At 40.8% G+C, this 23,757-nt stretch overlaps 2 protein-coding genes across 2 annotated transcripts in view; both read left to right on the top strand.

The window, feature by feature from the left end:
* The first annotated feature begins 2,154 nt into the window (after window positions 1-2,154).
* Window positions 2,155-10,989, top strand: LOC111229717 (beta,beta-carotene 9',10'-oxygenase-like). Its single transcript, XM_022756172.1, has 12 exons — window positions 2,155-2,169; window positions 4,187-4,364; window positions 5,115-5,326; window positions 5,847-5,962; window positions 6,085-6,187; window positions 6,312-6,452; window positions 7,668-7,828; window positions 8,273-8,443; window positions 9,002-9,139; window positions 9,660-9,842; window positions 10,027-10,137; window positions 10,478-10,989. Coding segments are annotated over exons 1-12 (1,632 nt in total). The 5' UTR covers window positions 2,155-2,168; the 3' UTR covers window positions 10,595-10,989.
* A 3,645-nt stretch (window positions 10,990-14,634) lies between these two features.
* The window catches only part of LOC111229723 (GDNF family receptor alpha-2-like), a 45,387-nt gene continuing 36,264 nt past the window's right edge, over window positions 14,635-23,757 (top strand). The window contains exons 1-2 of the mRNA XM_022756184.1: window positions 14,635-15,242; window positions 16,559-16,915. Coding sequence (XP_022611905.1) covers window positions 15,191-15,242; window positions 16,559-16,915 — 409 coding nt within the window. The 5' untranslated portion in view covers window positions 14,635-15,190. The remainder of the gene's footprint in view (window positions 15,243-16,558; window positions 16,916-23,757) is intronic.

Here is a 23,757-nt window from a genome sequence, read left to right as displayed (position 1 = left end):
AAACGCTGTACTGGCCACTGCCACTCCCCATGTGGAGCAAAGGCGAGCGATTTTACAATAATGCATAAATATTATTGTGACAAGTCGGTGCTGTTGGCTGCAGTCAGCTGTGTGGTTTTTAACTCATTTCCCTTGCATACCTCTTTGTACCCAACATTACCACCACTGGTATGTGTTAGCACAGTGGGCTGGATCATTTGATTTGTTGCAACAGACTAATGTTTAGCCCATTTTGAGCCCACTAACGTCCATATTGTTAAGCATTTTTGCCTTTAAAAAATATACAGCTGTATTTTCCAGTGGCTGCCTTATTTGCCACAGGCAGTGTGTTTTGAGCTGCAGGGCTGAAGTAAATCCAAACATCGGCTGTCTGCTGCTGATTTGCTTTCATCATTATCCTTCCTACTGATGTTAACAGAAGGCTCTCCCTGCCTTCGCATTTCGATTGTCAGTGCATATGTTTATTTCATTTTGATGCCTTTGTTTACTGCGGTTTTAATTCGCCGCTTCTCATCATTTTGGGTTTGTCATCCCTTCGAAACTCCCAGGTTGGGAACTACTGATTTAATTAAATCTCATAAGCACATCATGACCCAACTGGTCTTCCTACAGGTCTTGTATGTACTTGCCAGGTTTCCATTCTTCCATTCTTTCATGTTGAGTGGGAAAGAGTGACAGGGGAGTAGTGGGACTAGGTGCAGCCTGTCTCACAACGTAGTGCCTAAAAGACTGTTTATTGTTTGAACATGTTATTTGTCTGATTTGGACTTTGTGCCTGGTATGCTCATGTGCCTGTAATTTACACTCACTCAGAGTTTCTGTTTTCACTGGAAAACATCCTCTCTGTGTTTCTATGACAAATGAATGAACATTAATTCAATTTGGCAACCACAAAAAACAACAACAACAAAAAAAGATATATCTTAGTGTTTATTTCTATGTTTTGCCTCAACCTTACTCTAATACCTCAACCAGACTTAACATTATAAAACTCTTCATAGATATTGGAGACTGACATCTCATTTTTCATCTACCCTTTATACTGTCTTGTTCACAATTGTCATTTTTATTACTTTTTTATACAAAAAACTGTTGTTACTTTAGTTTTTATTATTCTGTCTTTTTCTGCATATGGGTGTTCTTCCATTGAGTATTGTTCTTCTGCACTGAGACCTGTCTCATAGTTATTCACAAATCTCTGCAGAGTTATTCACAGTAATTTGGTTTAGGAACCACCTCAGCCATTTCAGACTTACAGGGCCTGTTTTTCTCATATGCAGAGTTACTGAGGGGCTTGGGCAGCATACAGTGACATAGAACTTGAAAGCAATGCTTATCAGAATTGGACACATTGACAGAATATTGCACAGCCAATTAAGTCTTAAGTGGTCTTTGAAAAAAAAAAAGTCTTCATTACCTTTGTTTATTTATTTTATTTTTTTAACAGCAGTTAAGTCTATTGCAAACTGTCTTTTGATCACTCAACCTAAATGATGAATTTTCAGGCTCCACAGGGCCTAAGATATCACAACAGTTTGTTTTAACATTTACAGTAATTACAGACAGTTTATGTAATTTGATTCAGCACAAATGTGTAGGAAGAAGGATTGCAGTGTAACACACACACTGCAGAACATTGACAATGTGTGGTGAGATTAGATAAAATCAGCAAATGCAGACTATATGGACTAAGTTCTAGGCTATATATAATCTAAAGGTCATTTGAAGAAGCGTTATTGTACACATATAACAACAGCAACAAAGACTAGCACAACTACAACCACTGATAACACAATACAAACATGATATAATACTTTGGGCCTGTACTATATGGCATTGATTTGGAACAGGGGTTTCCTGTGTATTTCTTCTACAGGAAAAATATACCAAGTGTATTTTTCTGTTTCCTAACATCAAGAAATGTTCACTATGCCACACAATGCAAACAGTGACCTGCATCATGAAGCAATGACCACTGTCTTTCTTGTCACTTTTTTGTTATTGGTTTAATGATACAGTCAACACTGTACCTGTGTAGTGCCTGAGATCACTCAGTTTGGCAAGGGTCCAAATGTTCAAAGGTTTTCCTCAGGGCTTGTATAAATCCTCTGCATTCGTCTTATCAAACCTGCAGAACGTCCAAGACCACAGAGCCCCAGACACACAGCAGTGAGTAGACACCACTTTCAGATGTTTTTTTTTTTTTTTTTAATTATTATTATTGATTTTGGCATGTCTACCTAAATCAACATTTCACTTATAACTAAAACATCAAAGTGTAATGTAGCATTGATGCATCTTGGTGTACCTTTTTTAAAAAAGAACTATTCAGTAGCATCTAAATCCCCTCTTAAGAGTTCACACACTTGTACACACAGATGTGCATTTAGATAGTGTGGTCTCTCTAGCTTTTGTTTAGTCATAATGGTATTTTGTTGCATTTCAAAATCCGAGCTGCAGTTACAATAAGACATGTTGACATTTTCTATTGTTCCTGCTCCAAGGTCTCCTGTTGAATCAGAGCTGGTGAAAGAATATTCACAATGTCTCATTAACAGCTTGTAGTCATTCTCAGCTCTTAACTAAAAGAAGAAAACTGGCTGACAGGTCCCTACAGTAAAAATGAAAAGAACAGAAATTAAAAAGATGTGCAGGAATATAACAGCTAATTTAAAAAAAAAAAAAGAAAAGTCATTTACTTGTACACTGACATACTGTTAGTGCCACGAGGAAAACAAGTCGTTAAAGCAATAGCTGTTAAAAATAAACTACTGTTGCAATTGTTATTATCCAAAAATGAAAGATAAAAAAAGCAATACCTGAAGCTATTATCCACAACAGTTCTGGGCTCGTCAGTGTCGCTGTTTTGTTTTCAAGAGACTCGATTTTGAATGCGGCAGAAGGAAACTACATGAAATGCCCCCCTAAAAATGACAGCACACAGTCAGGCATCATTTGCAATGCTGCAGTAATCACAATCAAAACTCACAAAGTCAACATTGTAAGAGACTGTTAAAGCCTACAGCGGTTATCTCCCTATTGCACATTCCCATTTTTATTGTCTGTTGTACTGGTGTCATGGGAATGAACAAAATTCTGGCTCTGCTGATTGGTTGCAATAGCAATTCACATAGTCAGAAAACTCTGATATTGTAGCCGAAACTCAGCATGGGGCTCCGTATTGAACTGCAATGATTTGCTTTTGCTAATCACGCAACTCTCATATATATTTTACAATCTCCATTATGCGTGCAATGTGAGGTAATGAAAGGGAACTGGTTATTGGATAACAGATAAGACAGCAGACATTGCAGGTGTCATTCGCAGTGCACAACCCCCTGAGAGCCATGAGTTCGCACGAGCAGGACCTGATACATTACATAATGTCTCCTCCAACAGAACAGATGCTCTTTATCTCACAAAACCATCTTTAAATCACTTGTAGTGTTCGATTGTTTAATTTGAGTGTTGAAACCTTAAAACACAGGCACAGAGGTGTGAAGGACCATAGAGGGATACATAGAAGGTGTGAAAGTGTGATTTACTGTTTGTTTACAACACAGCGATCAAAAAATTTGGCTGATTCAACTGATTTGTAAAAGATGGGCCATGGCTGAGATGATAGAGCAGGCTGGCTGCAGATCCCTGGCTTTCCCAAATTCAGGTTGCGTCAGGAACCAATGGCAAATCAAAGGGATCAGCTGTGGCAACTCCTCATGGGAGCAGCCAGAAGACAACAACATTGATTTACAAAGATAAAGCTGCTAAAGACCTGGGCAGCCTGTACTGGTGGTTATAATCTTATTATTTAATTAGTCACAACCATGATGAAGTATTCTGTATTAACATGTGGTTTCTGTAGAATCTTACGCCAACTCCTCATTCATGCTCGTACCTAGTTCCAGGGCTATAAATAGCTCAGACACCTGGTATCATACCTGTGTGTGTGTGTGTGTGTGTGTGTGTGTGTGTGTGTGCGCGTGTGCGTGTGTGTGTGAGAGTCAGAGAAAGAGAAATGGTGGGATAGGTGTGGTTGTGGGCCAAGAGATGTGCTGCTGCTTAAAAATCACTTGCTGTCATGACTTTCTCCCTGCTTTATCGTCATAGATTTTACAGTATTCTTTAATCAAAATTCAGCTTTCAGTGACACTCCTCTCCTCTCCTCTCCTCTCCTCTCCTCTCTCAGTGTCCAGCAGGCAGCGATGTCCACAGGCCAATGGGCTGGAGAGCGTGGCGCCCCTGGTGCATTCTGTGGAAGAAACCCCCGATCCAATCCCCACCACCATCAAGGGAACTATTCCAACGTGGATCAATGGGAGCTTCTTGAGAAATGGTCCTGGGAAGTTTGAATTTGGGAAAGACAGGTATTTGAGGAACACTAGGAATAAAAAAATCCTACAGTGCTCACTGAGCACTGAGCTTTATTGGCATGATAGTTTACAGAAAGGTACAACGTTGACACATTACATTAGGACTGAAACTTACATTCAATACCTAACTGAATTCACAAGGCAACAACTAAAGCAGTCGTGATGGTAAACTTTTCTATAAAGTTGTATAAACCTGTATGGTCAAACAGTACAGACTGAACAAATGTCAATAATAACAGTAATTATATGTAGTGAGAAATTACACTTAAACATTTATAGTACATCATCACCACTGGGAACTGCAGAATAACAGAGGAAACAGTATGAGTCAGCACACTAAATGCCACCAGCATACAACAGCTTTGAGGTAGCCTGTGATCTGTATCTTTGTCTTTAAATGTACAGTAACAGGATTGTTCAGGATTTACAGTCGGGAGAAATTAAACGAATTATCTGAAGAGGCAACATACATAGTCAAGCCACATAGTTTAAGCTGTCACTTATTGAACCACACAAGGGGATGTTTTCCTTCATCCATGAAAAATTAAATTTTTTCTGTCTTCATGATTATGGTGAAATTAGGATTTTCCCTCCCAGTGTTTAACAAAGGATTGATTCACCATTCACCATTCACCATTTTTCAGTGTCTCCACTGTGCCACTGTGCTCACATCACTCTCTCTACTTTGTCTTACACAAATACCCTGGCGGGAAATGAATTGGCTTTTTTTCCCCCCCCTCTCAGATACACCCACTGGTTTGACGGCATGGCCATGATGCACCGGTTCCACATCTGTGAGGGCAATGTCACATACAGCAGCCGCTTCCTACGAAGTGACTCATATGTCCAAAACTCAGAGAAGAACCGCATTGTGGTGTCAGAGTTTGGGACATTAGCAATGCCTGATCCCTGCAAGAACATCTTTGCACGTTTCTTTTCACGCTTTCAGATTCCTAGTATGTATGTCTTCTTTACATATTGCATATTCCCATGTTTAATTCACAGCATAATGTACCACCAGCAGTGCCAGATGTTCAGTTCATTTGTGGATTTACGTAGGTAACAAGGCAGCTATGCCAGATTCCCAGAGGCAAAGTGAAAATCAAACATATAGTCACAGAAAAAAACATATCTATATATATGGATATAAATGTTTTTTACTTGCCTTTTACTGTATGTGCTATACTGTGTATTGCTTTTGCAGCTTAATGAAAGCTGATGTTTCATTATATTGTGTTTTTTGTTATTGAGGGAAAAGGAACAATATATTTGTGCGTGTGTGTGTGTGTGTGTGTGTGTGCGCGCGTGTGCTTGGCTGTGAGGGAAAGATCAATCTGAGGGTTGACATAAAGCTTCTGAAAAATTAAAGAGGAAGAAATTGATTTAAAAAATAGACTTCAGTGATAGCAGTGAGAACGATGGGCTTTGCCAAAGTGCTGTATTTCACATGTTCCGGACATCTGTATGTGTGAACAGAGGCCACAGATAACGCCAGTGTGAACTTTGTCAAGTACAAGGGAGACTATTATGTCAGCACAGAAACCAACTACATGAGACGGGTAGATCCACAGAGTCTGGAGACAAAGGAGAAGGTGAGTCATTGCATGAAAGTGTCCATTGAAAGCTCATGCTGAGTCAGAGGGTAAAGATGAAGAAGATGGGTAACTGTTGATGATGATGATGATGGGGAAGCTAATGATTCTGTCCATTTAAGGTGGACTGGAGTCAATACATTGCTGTTAACTCAGCTACAGCCCACCCACACTATGACCGAGAGGGGGCCACGTACAACATGGGCAACTCCTACGGCAAAGGCGGTGAGTGTCTTTGCTGCTCACCTGTCTACATACTTAACTAACTGAACTATATTTATGTAAATATCCTTATGTTATCCATCCTAACACATGCTGTACAACATAATTTGTTTTTGGGCCTCCTCAGGTTTCTTCTACAGCATCATCCGTGTGCCTCCTCCTGAGGACAAGGCAGCGACGGAGGACTCAGCAGACCTTACTGGAGCCAAAGTGATCTGCTCCATCCGTGCAGCTGAACCCAGGAAACCTTCCTATTATCACAGCTTTGGTGAGATACACACTCCAGCATAACAAACAGGCTGCGCCCTCTTTAAGTTGTCTGCATGCTGGATGTATACTGAAGTGGAATTAATGAATTCTATGAGATTTTGTTTTCTGCCTGCACTGACAGGATGAGTCTACTTCAGTGAAAGAGAGCCTCACAGTTTTTTTTCGTGCTCTTATTAATTACTAATTTGAATTCTTGTCTTGTCCTGCTTCTTTTTGTCAATCAAAGTTCCTTTGTCTTTCTGTTCAGCTCTCACTATCTTTCTCTGTCTATAACTCTGCCTCTGACTCATACACAGAAGTGCACACTTTCTCTTCCACTCTGCATCTCTTGTAAAAAAAAACAAGAAAAAGAAAAAGTAAAAGAAAAGTAAATTAAAGAAATAATAATAATGATAAATCTGTTTAAAAGACACACAGTAAACTTTTACTATAGTTTCTGCTGTGGGTTGAGTCTGAAAGCACCGTTATCAAAACATGTAATAGGGTTTTGTTTTGTTTTTTTACTTGTATATGTCTATAATTCAGTCACTGATCATTTATAGCAAACGTAGCAGGTTATATAGTTGAATTTGGCTGAAAAAGCTCTGCTCTTTGTGGGAGAATTCCTGCAGGAACATGAAGTCTGCTGGGAGAACTAATCCCCCTTAATAAACAAATACATGAATATCAGATTGTAGTATAGTCAGTGTGGAGGTTGGGTGGATGGGGGGAGCTGCGACAGCATTGGCGTAAGCAGCAGTATCAGCAGAGTAAAACAGAGAGTCGGGTTGGGGTCTTGTTATAATGTTCCCGCAGTACACCTGCACAAATATGTTTGGGCGTTACTAGTCAAGCAAGCAAGACTTCACCACCTTGCGTAATCTAACGCAATGTTGCTCCATTTGTTTTTCGTACTGCACCAATTCCTTGATTACATCTCAGATAATATTTCCAGCAGACCACCCTTGCTCTGCCAGACTGTCTGGCACCAAGAAATCTCACAAGTGACGCAGTGTTGTACAGTTATACAAGGTGCCACATTATAACTAGAATACTGTATCAGCGTTGCACTGATGAGTTATGCACTTGTCAGATTCCGATGTGTTATCCCACCATGACACAGCACGTCTAACGAGCTTGAGAATATGATTGGTAATATATGATCAAATCTGAAGAAAACTGTGCGTGTGTTTTAATGCATGCGTCTTCTCCTGCGTGTGCCCTCCTTCTCCAGTCATGTCGGAGAACTACATCGTATTCATTGAGCAGCCGATCAAGCTGGACCTGCTGAAGTTCATGCTGTACAGAATCCAGGGAAAAAGCTTTCATAAGGTCATGACCTGGGAGCCTCAGTATCAAACCATCTTCCACCTGGTCAACAGGCACACTGGCAAGGTGGGTTAAATTTAGTTCACTGCACAGCCATACATTTGCTTCATGCAAGAGGGTGCAAAGTAGGAAATTACACATTCAGCTGCTGAAGAGTCTGAACGAAAAAAAAAAAGGAAAGCTGCAAGCTAATCTCTTCACGCATGATGAAGTTTTTTCCTTATTTGTTTTGATGAAGTCACACTCTAATGGTGTAGCTTTTTTTCTCATACATTGTTACTCTCAATTTCCTCATCTCATTACACAGCATTCCCATTAAGCATACAATAACAAACTTTCAAAATGTGAAGGTACAACGCAATAACAGCCGTGCCAAAGAGGGAGCTTGTCTTCAAATGTTAACAACACACCAGCTCCTTCTTGTTTGTCCAAAAGCCTTTATAACCCTTATTATTTTGGTAATATGTTATGATTCTGAGTCCTGATTGGTTGATGTTTCCGGCCCAACAGGAGAGTGAAGTGAAATACCAGGCAGCACCAATGTTCACACTGCATCAGATTAATGCTTATGAGGACAACGGGTTCTTGGTTATGGACATGTGCTGCGGGGACGATGGTGAGGTCATCGGAGACTTCACGCTGGAGAACCTCCGAAGAGACTCGGGAGAAGAGATGGACAAGGTAAATCATTCCCTTTTACACACACACACACACACACACACACACACACACACACACACACACACACACACACACACACACTGATCCATCCATCCACCCGTCCAGTTGTTACTTACTTTAAACAATCTCCACAAAACACAAAAAAAAACTGAAAGCTAAAATCTAAAATCTGAAGCAGCAAGGATCTGGAGAATTTTTTATGGTTCAGTGTGAAGGAGCCAAGGAGCCAAGGTCATCTCCCTCTCACTCTCTCTTTATATGTTTTTTTCAACAAAGTCTGTCTCCTAGGCAGAGATGGTCCAATTGCATCTGATAGCCTCTTATTTTTTCATTTACTCTCTCTTTCTCATGAATTGGTAAGTTCCTGATGCAGTGTGTAACTTTAATCAAACCGTACTTACTGTACTTAGAATATAAAAAATACCTCCAAATAATATCACCAGAATTTAGAAACAGGATTTTGGGTCAGTATCTCATAGTTCCTGAGGCTGCATCGCACCTTTCAGCAAAGAAGCCACACTAACAAAATGTTCATGTCGGTCTGATTTCTTTTGGCAGTTTTACAACTCGTTGTGCAGAAACCTTCCAAGGAGATACGTCCTACCCCTGACTGTGGATGAGCAAACTCCTTTGGACCAAAACCTTGTCACTCTGAATAACTGTAAAGCCACAGCCAAGAAGACAAAACCAGGAGAGGTGGGAGTGCATGACGGTCATTGTATATATAAAGGATTATGTTTAGCTGCACATCATACTGTACATTGATCCTTTTTTAACTGAAAGCAAGTAAAGAATGAGACCTGTAATGATGAATACAGCCCACACACTCACACACACTTTTGTCCAGCGTGATCTGATGCTGAATATACTTCCTGCGAGATAGTAATTTCATGGCTTTCAGCAGATAAAAATGTCAAAAAGAGAAAAATATGGGTTTGTAACTGCAATTGGGGGTACATATATTTTTAAAGTAAAATTAAAAGACATTGATTTATTCTAACTAAAGCTTGAAATGAATGGCCAGAATTTTGTGCAGGTATCCATTTACCTGTTTTAGAGAATAATGCGGTATTGATTCTCGCCCTCACAGCGTTAATAGTTCACAGTAAATCAGGTCTGTTGGTGTGAATTAACTGGCCACATTTTTTTTTGTGGCTAAAATCTAAAAGCGGCACAGATCTGTGTAAAATCCTCACTTTCTCTTGTGACCCCACAGGTTTACATGACCCATGAGGAGCTTCATGATGACGAGCTGCTGCAGTACGGCGGCCTTGAGTTCCCTCAGATCAACTATGACCGCTACAACGGCAGACCTTACCGCTACTTCTACTCCTGTGGCTTTGGACATGTCTTCAGTGACTCCCTGCTCAAGATGGATGTCCACACCAAGGAGCTTAAGGTTCTCTATCAATCAAAGACTACTTAGAGAGACCCCATTGTTAACTGGGCCACGTATTATCACATCAAAGTGATTTCTACTGCTGTTTCGCTATCATTGAGTGGGAGCAGTAGGTTGGGAGTTGGTTTTATAACATGAAACAGCTCGGAGTGAAGGGGATGTTTATGTAATCTTCCCTGTCTAGGTGTGGCGTTATCCCGGCTTGTACCCGTCTGAGCCTGTCTTTGTTGCTTCGCCCAAAGCTACTGAGGAAGATGATGGAGTGGTTCTGTCAGTCATCATCACACCCAGAGAAGTAAGTTAACAAATGCAAAAAAGAAAACAAACAAAACCAATCTACAAGAGAAGCAGCACACAATATTAACTTAGTGACAACCTTACTTTAACTGATACTGACATTATATTGTATCTGTTTACTTTGATACTTTATAAGGAAAAGGACACTTAACCACACACAGTCATAAAGCTTACAAAGCAGACTTTGTATATGTTTTCTGTGCACCCTGACCACATATACTGTATATGCAAGTAGAAGACAAATGGTTTAGTGCTTTCACTATCATTACTGCGAGAAGGGTGTTCTGTGACCTTTTTCTTTACATATCATATTTAATCTCCTCTGCTTCTGTTTCCAGGAGAAAAGTACTTTCCTACTCGTTCTGGACGCCAAGACCTTCACTGAACTGGGCAGAGCTGAGGTCCCTGTCAATATTCCGTACGGGACCCACGGCGTGTTTAACGAGATGGGTTAGATGTGCCGCTGTTTGCATTTCTGTGGCAATTTGCGGAAATTCACCCAGCAACCGACCACTTTATTCACAGAATATAATATCTCTGTTGACGTCACTGCCTATAAAACCCCTGAACTGTAAAAGAAAGACGAAAAGAAATAAGAGCTGGGGAAAAAAAAAACTGCAGACTCATGCTATTTATTTGTGCCTCCTTAATAGGAATAGGTATATGTCCTCAGTGTGTGCTGCCATTACAGTCAGAAAGATGGCAATCTTTTGGAGACAAACAAGACAGACAGCCCAGCACGGCGTCAGCGCACTGATAAAGTTTGTCCTCTATGTGTTCTTATGTGCTCTTGTAAGATTTTGAAGGACCTTTGGACAATGGCCAGATTACCATGCAGATGGTGCTTACTTGGAAGGACCAATACTTTATGTGGGAAACATTTAGAAACGAATACATGAAAGTCAATACACACATTAAAATAAAAAAGCATTTCTCTTTTTTTCTGTTTAAACCCAAAGTGTTTTTGCATCATCACACCACTGGAAACGCTATACTCCCAGTGAGGACAGAACAGCACTTAGGATACATAAAAATGCATCAGAGGAAATTCAATTTCTGTCAAAGTAATGTGATAGAAATGGACAACGTCTGAAATGCCTGGAAAACAAATGGATCTAACTGGTCGATAGCCACCGGAGAGTCTAGCAGAGGTCACATCAGACATGTGGTGCTTTTTATACGCTCACAACAACCCAAAACAAAGTTGACATACACATAAACACTGACATGTAGGACCTTGTGTGTGAACAAGAGCAGCTTCTTGTTTCATTGTATTAGACTGTGAGCTAACCAGAACAATGTAGAATATAACACACAGGCCCTACCCAGAATGTGAAGTAGCCCACAGCTGCACTTGTCACTCTAGCGGCTCTGCAATTGACTTTACTGATGCTTATTTCATTGGCTATTTTCCCTCTCACATTGATCCGAATGGACTGATTTGAAGTGACTCCGGGCTCTGCACCTGATACAGGCACTATAGCTGTGTGAAAGCTGAGACGTTTCAAATATATTATGACCCATATATTTTTTGCCCTTTTTAATGTTTCAAAATTGACTTTTAGTCAAGAGTCAGAGTGGGGGAAGTTTTACAGATATTTTGCAACAGCAAGTCCCAACCTTCAATAATTTATGTCTGCACAGTACACACAAGCAGAGGTTTTATCTTTAGCTTCTTGTATTACTCTGAACTGAATAAAACAGGAAGGAATGGAGCTATAGTGTACTGATTAAATTAATTTAATACTGGGAATTAACAACACTTATGTTTTTGTCATGTTCTCCGCTCAACTCGGGTTGTGTCTCCTAATAAGCATGCTGCACAGGTTTCCCAAGATACACATTAATTAGCCCATAATTCCTAATCTAATCAGTCATGCTTAACCTCAGTGTGTGCTTGTATATATGCCTGTGCGTGTGTGCGCGCATACTGTATGCTCAGGTTCATTAGTACTCTCTCCAACGTTCATGACCAGCAGAGAAAGATACAGTGACCTTTGCCCTCGGATAAATCTCAAGCACATTTTTTTGTTGGCAAAGCTGTGAGGTGAAGCAAACCCTTATCAGTGTTCCCCAACACCCATTTTAATTTAAAGTATTAATGGATAAGACATTAAGAATAAGGATCAATGGTTCATTCAAGGTGTTAGTCTAGATAGTTAACACTATGGCTAAAAGTATTGGATTCACATGGATTGAGTTTAAATGGCCAAACATGCTAACTCCAGGCATTGTGGAAACACACTCACTTATGCAGCCATCTGTACACGCTGTAACACAAATAAACTAGCGTACACAACATTTGTATGCAAGTTAGTCTGTCCTGCTTTCAAGGTGACAGTTTCAGACTGTCTAAGCTCTTATTTGACCCAAGAGGGTAAGCATGAGCTCACTCTCAAAGCCCCCTGCTGTCTCACTAAGCACAAGTTATTGCACAGTCTTAACTTTGACTGTTATCTGTGTCATTATTTCATATCCCATGAATTCATAATAATAATCATAATCATAATCATATATATTCACCATATTACACACACTTCTGATTTCCCTGCAATAGTGAGAACACTGTCTTCTAACCAGACTTGTCGTTCCCTATCTTCATGGTCTTGAGCCATCTTGTGGGAGTGCGGTTATCTGACATACAGCTGATGTGCACGTGTCTGCAAACGCTTTCTCGCACGTAACTGTTACGAGTGTATGAGAATGAGCCATGCATGAGTTTGTGTGTGTGTGTGTGTGTGTGTGTGTGTGTGTGTCTGTCTGTGTGTGTGTGTGTGTGTGTGTGTGTGTGTTGCTAATGTACATGCAAAAAAACTGCAGATGCTTTATGAAGTCAGAATGGAGCAATTAAAGACCCATGGAGGGGGGTGAATCATGCAATGTCAACAGGAATAAACTTCCTCTATGGACCTGACAGCCTGGCTCGAGACAAAAAAAAAAAAAGTCTGAGGAGAAGATTCATCCATATTATGGATGGAAATAATGTGATGCCTATAAAAGAATTCAAAATGTAAATTTAGCTGTTTTATTCACTGTTTGCAGCTAGTGTTTCTCTCTTGATTTCGTGCCTTTTGGTACTTCCTCTTCCTGAGCCTCCTTCTCAGGCAATTGTAAACTTTATGTAAAGTTTATGCAACTGCTCCTCAGTAAGAAATTACTTGAATAACCTGACGCCTTCTTTGTTATCTCCTAGAATAAGAGAAGGAAATTGGTATTGAAAACAGTTGCTTGAAATGCAAAAGGTTCCAATTCTGTGTTGAAATGTACTAGCATTTGAAAACAATTTAAACCCCAGGATGTATCAGTCACTGCCGTACTAATGCAGGACAGATACATTCATGATGGTGGATGATGCTTTACAGTGTCCTAATAATGACAGAGACTTCAAACTCTGGGGGAAGACGAACACAAGCCCGGGCCAATATAGGCAGAATGAGGCTGATTTTGCCATTATAACGGCAAGCTCTTTTCCCTCTTGGATGGAAGCCTGGGCTGACAGTCAAACATCATTATGAGCCAGTGGCCTTGCAGTTTGTCACTGTCAGAGCCTCTAAATGGAGACTTTGTTTTCAAGATTTGTAAAGATTTATGACATTCCTGGCACTAGTTAAGCAATGATGCACAACAAAGTCATTTTGTTTAATGTGAAGCCACTTTGAAAAATGGCTCGATTCTGTGGTTTGTGGGGTTATTTCCTGTGAGCACAAATATAATACGAGACGTTGTGCTCTTTTTTTTTTTCCAAAAATCTTTCCTTCAAACAGATGGAAACAGATGCCATGGGAAGTGTTGGGATATTGTTGAAATGGATGGTGACATTTTCATCATCATTGTTCAATCCACCTTTTAACCCTGCTCCTAAAAATCACTTGCAAATTTCTATGGGTTTGTGGTGATGTCAGCCAAAAATGATTTGGCCCAGCGGCCGCGCTAAATACTTGAAGAAAAGAGTCACTATTTGCTGGCTGACCGGATAATCTTGTCATGAGTGCAAGTGGCCAATACACTTATCTTGATCGGTAGCAGTTGTGGCATCCCCACACCTACAGCTGCACTTGCTGAACAGCACTGTAACGGCTCCCTTATGAAAGAGATAGTATCCATGTGAGAGGGGTATTATACATGAATCACAGAGATTGTTACACAAAATGTATAAGCTTTCACAGAGAATCCTATAGCAATACCACAGGCTTTTAGAGAAACAGGCCAAGGGAGGTCACTCTCATCTCACTGCTGAGGACCACAAATGCATCTGTCCTCAGCTCCCTGTAGGAAAATTACAGGAACATCGTGCTGATTTTTTCTATAGGGTAACATTCATTATGGGGCCTCGTTATGACCGAGTCCCACGTTTTTTCCACTGAGAGCAGCCGCCGGCAGCGCCCTCTGCTGGCGCACAGAAACTCCTCTTTATAAAGTGCCGTGATGCCTCGACACGCATGCAGTCAGTGCAAAAGAAGCGTTCACTCCCTCTCCAGAGGAGCGCACAGCTTTTTGAGGGAGCCAGTGGTTAGGAGGGGGAAAAAAAATCCAGTCAGCGTTTTGTAGCACTTTCCGATGAGTTCCTCTACATCGTTAGAGACACTGGCATAGCCGACAGATCACTGTTTGCCAGCTTAAGGGATGTTTTAGGGACAAATTGTCTCCAAAGGGCAACTGGAGCGGGCAGTCTGAGCCCTTATAATGCGGGCAGACCAAGTCTCAGTAGTTATGAACGCAGCGCAGACGGACCCTGAGAAACTGCTTTCATGGATTGACTGATTGATTGATTGGCATTTGATTTTTTTTATTTTTTCAATATCAGAGGATTTTTTTCCCTCTGTGTCGTGATTCCCTAGTCTATTATTCAAAAAAATAATTGTGGATTATTATTGGGGAGTCGAGGATTTTTTCGGAGGTGCGTCTTTATTTTGAAGTTGAATGAGGATATTGACTTTTTACAGTTAGCCTGCCTCTGGGTAAAGGATCAGAAGAGTGGAATTAACCTCTCACAAGGTGGAAATATTAGTCTTATTGGACCCCAACTCATCTTTCTCGCCGCTGAGTCCAATATGAAGTCTGTCACTGTGTGGATGTGCGTTTACGTCTTTCTACTGCTCTTAGGTGAGAAGTGAAATGTGGAAACAACACCTACAATTGTGTGCAAATTGTGAATTTTGTGGCTCATAAAGGTAAATTCTGACATGAGTAATTATTGTCAGAGGGCAATTTCTGGTAGCCTGTGTGTGCCATGTTTTTTCTCAAGCCGGAGTTGTTGGAGGGCACAAGGTTATTCCGTGTTTTTATGATATGCAGGAAAATGCTGATGGGCGTTCGTGTTATAGTCGGATGGTTTAATTAGATTATGTGTAATTGTCACACATTGCTACACACCGAACTTGGTCTATGTGATTGAATCACTTATACTGCATCCATTAAACAACCACAGCTTCCACAGCAGAAATACAGTTCATTATTATAACAGCACAATACAGCCTTTAGTCGGTAAAAGGAAAATGTGTTTGGTCTTTTCAGTTACACACTTATGTTTGGTTGAATATGAAAATATCATCATCATCATCATCATCATCATCATCATCATCTACATCATCAAGAACAACACGATTATCATTATCAGTGTCGTCCAAAAACGCCAGTAGGCTACACCCGTTAAACCCATCTGGACTGATACGTTCAATGTACAGTGAACTTCATGTTACTCTCCTCACACCCGTTGCTATCTGATTCTGATGCAGTATCACTTCGTCTCCTCCGAGCTCGATGCTCAAGATCACCACAAGGGGTCTCTCTTGCCATTTCACCAGAACTCTCTGTGCTTTGGTTTGTGTGAAGGCGCGTTTCTATCTTGACTCCTGTCAAACCACAACACCTGTGTCTCTGCTCTGTGGATCACTGTTTACCAAGTGCAAGCTCATATATTCCTGCCTACCTAGATGTGAATTAAGCGCACTTTTTGATTAGTTGCTCGTTTGATATGAGATAATTAGCAAGATATTCTCCAATGATCGAGTCCGTCTTATGATTAGATTTAATAAGAATGTGAAAGGTGCGGTATTGTTTGTTTTGGAGGCACTAGAGTGAATACAGGAAATCACAGGTCACTCACTGAATATTAAGTAAGTGACACATTAACAAGACCTCAGGTAGAAATGTATGAGACTGATATGAACCATGAAGAATATAACTGACTGTTGAAGGTGCTTTGGCATGCGTGGGCATGTCACAGGCCATCACACCTCTGTCATTTCAAACCTGTTTCATGGGCTGCAAAAAAAAAAATGAAAGCAGGTTTATGATATATGTTTGCTCTTGGAAACACTCTCAAGCACACTCATAGACGCACACAATACCCCTCGCACATTAATTTACAATTTCTGAGCCCCCTTTTTCTTGTCACCCCCACCTCTTTCTCCACCTAGATGAGGCAGCGAGTTCCTGGGACGGCCCCTCAGCTTTGTCTGTGTCCTTGGCCACCAGTGTTCCAGGATCTCCAGGCACCGGCTCTGGGCCCGGAGCTCAGCCAGAATGGGTGGACTGCATCCAGGCGAGTGACATGTGCAACCAGAACCCTTACTGCAGCTCTCGGTACCGGGTGATGCGCCAGTGCCTTGTGGGCAAGGAGAAAGAAGCCATGCTGGACAACAACAGGGAGTGCCAGGCTGCCTTGGAAGTGCTGCTGGTTAGTCCTCTGTATGACTGCCGCTGCAAAAGGGGCATGAAGAAGGAGCTGCAGTGTCTGCAAAACTACTGGACCATCCACATGGGACTCACTGAAGGTATGAGGCTGATGGTTTTATGAATGTCTGTCTCATATAATTCATATCACATCATAGTTAACTGTATGGCAACTTCAGAACCTGTGATAAAATAACACATTTTTAAGTGACGCTGTTTTAAAAAAAAAAAAAAAAAATCTGCAAATGTATTCATGTAAAATTAGCACTTGCTTTTTCAAGTTTTTACCAGTCAGCTTACCATGAATGATCTGGGTCTTTTTTTCCTGCTGCATTCCCTTTGTGTGAATTCAGCTCACATCATGTTCAGTCGTGTTATAACTGAATATGTATCACAGGGCTCTACCTGAGCCTCATGGTTATGTACCACATAACATGTGTATGACAAGATGCATGCTCATCGCTGCAGTAAGTATTCTGTAGTTGTAGAAATGCTACATACCTCTATAGATATTAATGCCTGTGACTAAATGCATTCTTCAGCGTCATAACATCTATTTTAAATGAATCTTATGAACTCAAGTACCAGTGTACTTTCCAAGCAAAGACAAGAGGGATATACACAACACCCATTGTTGATGCCCTATTCCCTGATGCCCTGTTATAGTGATACCCAGAAGCCCCTGATGAAAAATATATGCTTTCCTACTTTCCTCGCCCTCTTGAAGGTAATGGAGCTATAATGGGATTACATTAGGTAGACCTGTTATGGTAGACTTATTGGTTTTTACCTAAAGTGTTCCATATTACCATGTAATTAGGTTATAATCGTATAGCTCAGTGCCCTTTATGTGTCCACTAACGTAGGACATAAAATAGCACTCTTCTTGTAACATTGAAACCTTCTGGTTTTTAGACTGCAGTGCATTTAGAGAGCATAAAGCAGCCTCCTGGACCGACATTACTCTTGGTCCATCCTTAAGGGTAAGAAGCACACAGTGTTTCATGTTAAGACAAATCTGACTGAATCCGAGCTGCTGGAGATGCCGTGCCCTGGGGATCGGGCTAAAGGGGGACCTTAACCCAAGACTGACATTCCTCCATGCTGGCCAAAGTCTCTGTGACTCCGGTGTCACGCCATGTAAACATGGAGGACATAATGTACTCAGCTATTTTGACACGTGGGCCAATGGTGGAAGCATTGCAAAGTCTTTGAGCTTTGAGCATTCTGGGCTTTTGTGTTGTGATCCGTGAAGTGATTCGCCAGGCTGACTGCTCATAGCACCAGCTACACTTCATCAGACTGATGGCAGCAGAGGGTCCCTGACATGAGTTCAAGGGAAATGTAATGACATGGATGCTCCCCAGGCCTTGTGTCCTTTCCTATCATTCTCCCCTTTACTAACTCTTTCTCCTTTGTAATGATCTGTCTGTTTCTGTTCTCCCTCTGTGCCCCTTTCTCAATCTTCTTCTCCTATCCCTAACAAATAGCTGCCTCTGTCAAAGTGTTTGTGTTTGAATGCATCATGCCATTTGTCTGGATATCAAGGATAGAGACCTCCGGTGCCTGCAGCATGCCCTTCACAGAGCTTGTGTATCTTTGCAAAGAATGCTTCCCAGCAGAGTCCCCTTTTGGCCCCGTCGCCCTCGGAGATAAAACCCGCTTTAACACAAACGAAAAGCTCTTACAGTGCAGCTTTAATCTAATCACGATCCATTGTGCAGTCAAGCAGGCTTTTGTTAACTGGAAACAATCTATGTACAACATCCTTCTCTGGAAACAAACACGAAGGGCAGAATCCCATCAGACCCTCTTGAAATGGTGCTAAACCACTTTTTACAATTGTTTGCAGTGTTGGGAGTAACTAGTTACATAACGAGATTATGTAATTAAATTACAAAATAAATGTAACTGTAATCTGTGAAAGGTCTGTTACAACATATGCAAATAAATCACGGTTACTAATCAAGATGTTGATTGTGATTAAAAACATCTGTATATTTTCCTTCAGCGTCTTAAATGTAGAATATAACTTTCATTACCAGACAGGTGTGAGGTCTAATAACACTCACTAACTTACTTCAGCATTGTAATTTCATTAAATATTAACTTGGAGAGGTCATTAGGTTGTGAAATCTCAACAGGGCACCATCAGACTAAATTAATTGTGCTGAAAAGTCATCAAAAAATAATCAAATGTAAGAAGTTACATTACTTTGATGGAGTAATTAAAAAAGTTACATTACTAATTGCATTTTTAACGGGACAAATCTCCCAACACTGATCGTTTGTTGACAAAACAGGAAGGTTTGGACGTAGTTGTTGGGTTAGCTGATGCGTAATGCTTTGAAAGATTTGTCTTACTCATGTTAATGAGGAGAGATGAAAACCACCAGTGTGTGTGAGAGGATAGGAAGGAGGAGGGCAGAGATTGTTAAAGGCCTATGTAATTTCTATCGATGTGATGAGCTATATATGTAAAGTACTGTTTGATGGCTGGAAGACAAATATATTTAGTCACTTTGCACATACTGTATGGCCACTTTGCTGCAACCTAAGGCCAGTATAAAGTGTAGAAAGCCATATAAAAATCTCACCCTAGCTAGAACTTGTTTCTTGTGACCCGTGTTGACCAGGGGAAGGAAGTTGGCCTGCAAGCTTGAGGGCTAAACCATTGCGTCTGTGAAGAGAAAGCTGATGTCGATCAGTGATGGACTGGGTTTGAAACAATGCCCTGCTCCAAGACCAGCCCTACACAAACAGCACACTGATACTCCACTACCTCGGGCAAGGTCACCACAGTTAGTTTGTATATTAACATTCTTCATTTCAAATACAAAACCAAGTGAATGTTGCAAACAGTTCATTAAAAGTGTATCTTTGAACAAAAATAATCATGTTGCCCTATAATGGACAAACACAGCAAACAGGAAAAACAAATCAAATGTCTTCAGAAAGACAGAGAGATTTATGTTCCTTTTTTGTCAGAGCAAATAAATTTAGATTTGACTGTTTTCTTGTGAAATGTAAAGACATAAAGTTGAGCTTTTTTTTAGGACCACATCCATTATTAGGCCACTTATTAAAGAGCGTTTTTTTCCTTAATGCTGATGATTTTGTACTTTCATTCTCAAGTAAGAACAAAACATCAAAGCATCAAAGAGCTGCATGATCATTTCTTCATATATTCCTACCCAAACTGTGCTCAATAGAAAAATAGGTAATTAAATACAAGGCAAATATGCATAATAAATATTTATGCAGGTTCATGGTTAGCTGCTCAGAATTGAGACACTGTAATAATCAGACCACACATTTTTAATGTGTGAGTAAAGGAAGGATTGCTTCCAGAACATCACGCAAAGAACAAGCCCGAGACGTTTGCAAATCAGAAATGACTCAATTTAAATGTGCCCAGCATTGCATGTTTAATCTTGAAGGTCTGTATTTTCTAGATCAAAAGGACTTTGTCAACTAAAAGACCATAAGTCAGAAGTATTCACCGTATGGATCAGTCTAGGGAGTGTACTTTAAGTAATATGCGGAAAATCAGTCATCTTAAACATTCAAACTGATCCTGGTAAAGTCTGCATCTTGAAATTCATTACTGTGCTGCTTCTTCATTAAACTAATGCAATAGTAAGAACTCTAAAAAATACTGAAAATAATAACAAACCTTACTGTCCTTACTGTTGACTTCCAGTATTCATTTCTTTTTTACTGAAAACAATATTTAAAAAATGCTCTCCAACACTGTGGTAGTTGTTTAGGCCTGATTATCATAAGAAGGGCATGAAAGAAAAGGTTCAAAATGATAACAATAAGGATAAAAGGGAATATGTGATGTAACCAGGTGGTGTGATGTCATTAGGTGTAATGCCTGGTGTCTGTAGCCATTTGACATTGCTGTGAATTTCAGAGTGATTAAGTAAACATTGTTCATGTATAAGCTTTAAACCACATGCACCCGTCTTAACCACTCTTTCTCGTGGAAGTTCACTGCTCCTTCACTGAAAACTGAAAATTTCATTCTTATTTGAAAGCAAACTGAAGAGTCTACCTTGAGACTAGAAAGTTAATCATTCAATCTTTAGCCAAGTCAGACCAGACTCGCCATAAAATGCCCTGGTGGAAAGGCCCTCAAGCTGCAGTGTGTCCTGTGTCCATGAGCTGTAACTGTAAATTACATCAGTAATAGCAAACAAGGTCCAGGCACTTAGGAACAGGATGAGTTTTCTCTACTTGCACAAGTCCAGTGACAAGCCTGAATCTTTGAAAGGTGTTTGGAAGTTGACAACTTTTGTGATGAAACACGGTATTGCCGCTGAGAAAACGCCTGATACAGTACAGAGTGCCTGAGTGTCACAACAACGTGACTCAATTCCATCGTCAAGTGTTGCTTGATGCTTGATGTGTCTTCTTGAAACAGCAGCAGAAAGCGTTTTCACACATTACAGCAGGTGGTGGTACCTACCTTTCTGAAGCATTTTTAATTTGAAAAACACATTCTTTACCGGTGTGGATCTGTTCACATAACAAGGCCCTGCAGGTATAATGTGGGGTCATATTTCCCTCTTGATCGTTATACTGTTGTTTCCTTTAGGTTACTGCACTGCCCTGTTTAGGCTTGAAACCCCAGTTAAAGGGTGTTAAAATGCCTTTGAGCCATCACTGATGGTGCTAATGGTGACCTCTTAATTGTGTTTTCTAACGAAAAATGGCAGCTGAATTCAATGCGTCAGTGCAGCTATTCTTGATGGATAATGGGTGGTTTCTGCACTGAACAGGCCTGTGTCGGTGTGAGGCAATAAGGTCTGGCAATTTGAATCTATAAAAGAAGTAATTACTAAGAAAGAATCATTGGCTGCTATATACAGGGATATTGTATTGTATGGTTCTCTCTCTCGTGTGCTCTGAACCTCATGTGGATATAGCCTTGCAGGTTTGCAGTAGAATTGGTAATTTAAACAATAAGTTCCACATCTACAACATACATTATTTCATGGCCTCAGCTTTGAAAACACAGCCTTGGTCTCAAAGTAGGAATCGAAGATCTTTTGTGAGGACCTTTCAGAGCAGTTTAATTAGCCGGACCAACTTTTACTGCAGAGAGAGAAAGGAGAGCTCCACCAGTGGACCACACCAGTCTGCTCCAGCTCAATGTGAGAGGAGACTGTATCCCAACATGAAACAACGAGAATACCAGACAATTTTGTGGAATGATTTATTTCCTCCCTTTTCGTGACTGTCAGCATTGCAAAGGTCATCCTCTCAATATGTTACTGCATCATGCTAATACCAGAAGTTGCATGAAACAGTGTAAGAATGCTGTGCACATCATGAGTGAGCAAGGCAGGGGACAGGATAAATGGAGAGGGCGAGAGAGCAGGCAGGAGGTGCAGACAGGAGGTGGGGACAGGACAGGAGATAAATGACGGGGGGGGGGGTTAAGAGAGAGACAAAGAAAACCAAAGATTGAAAGAGCGAGAGGAAGAAAGAGAGAGTCATGGGGGGAAACTACAGAGGAGGGGAGGGGGTTACAAAGGTACACAGTATTCCTGGGTGAAACCATCATTACTATGAGCAATGGTAGCAGTCACCGGCCATTACCTTAGCCATCCACTGTCATAAGCAGAACATTTTTCCAGCCTGCCCTGCATGTCAGGGGATAGAGGAAGCAGGCTCCTGCATGCTGAATATGTCCTCTCTGCTTTCTCTCTCCCTGCGCCGGAGACCCAGCACTCGCTAGGTGGCTACTTCATCATCAGAGGAAGGGACCTGTCGATAGCTTCTGGATGTGATCAATGCGGTCATTCAGAGCTTTCCCCTCATTGTCCTTTTCATCCCCCCTTCTCCCCTTTCATCTTTCATCCCAAAATGTGAAACGGATCAGTGAAATATGATGACAAAACAGGAGCTGTTTGTCCTCGTCAATGTGTCTAATGATTTTCTATACTGTGTAAAGTGAACTGCCCAACATGACTCCCATTCACCATGAGGCTGGTATAGTGTGTGACAGTGCCGCTGGAATGGGGGCCAGGTAGCGGGGGTTTAGATTAGCCTTTTATAGCAGAGTGAGTTCTCAGGCTCTCTGTCAGAGGCGAGAGTGAGTGACGGCCCATTCTGCTCAGTGAATACTGTCATGATGTGGGCATTAAGACTCACTCCTGGCAGAAAGGTTCACAGCGATGCTGAATGAATGTGCATCGCAGAAGTCAACTAGCAGGCCCGGCGGCTGTCATCACAGCATGGCTGCCTCTCTCTTTCTCTCCCTGTCTTTCACTCTCTTTCACTCTCTGCATCATTAATTGAAAGAGCTGCTTGTTGAAATAACATAACCAAGTGTTCTGTCTTCCATATGAAGGAATTCAAAGCACAATTAGGAGTCAAACACATTTTATACAGTCAGATTAATTATTTGGGTTGCCATTTCTCAGTTGCCAAATTAATTATACAGCAGCACTAATCATGTTCACAGAAAATAATTAAATTGCTTAATATTGGTTATTTAAGCTGTTATAAACTTGTACCATCCAAAATTATGAGGTTTTCTATTCATTCATGCTGATCTAAAAAAGAAAATGGTGAGGAGAGGCTGCAGTGCTGCTGCCTGTTTGTGATGTTCTTCCCAATATGCTGCTGTGCCATGAAGACGGTGACAGTTTTTATTGAAAGTTTTGCAGGATTTACACCATATTCAACATTTAGTACCTGACACCAGGTATTAAAATGCTGATTTAGGTAAGCGAGTGTGTAACTATTCATATTAACATCGCGTTCGCATTGCCAAAGGGAAGGCTGAAAATTTCAGCACTCATTTTCTCAGCTGTGTTTGCCCACCATGCCACACTGGATTGGAATTGTGACTTGAAATATTATTCTGAGCTAATCCAATATCCTATTTGTATGGTTTGAAATTGAGTTTAAAATGTCAATATCACTT

The sequence above is a fragment of the Seriola dumerili genome, unplaced genomic scaffold (genome assembly GCF_002260705.1).
Source record: "Seriola dumerili isolate Sdu_G_001 unplaced genomic scaffold, Sdu_1.0 BDQW01000017.1, whole genome shotgun sequence".
Lineage (NCBI taxonomy): Eukaryota > Metazoa > Chordata > Actinopteri > Carangiformes > Carangidae > Seriola > Seriola dumerili.
The sequence above is the reverse complement of the archived record's forward strand: the minus strand, read 5'-3'. Positions and strand labels throughout refer to the sequence as shown.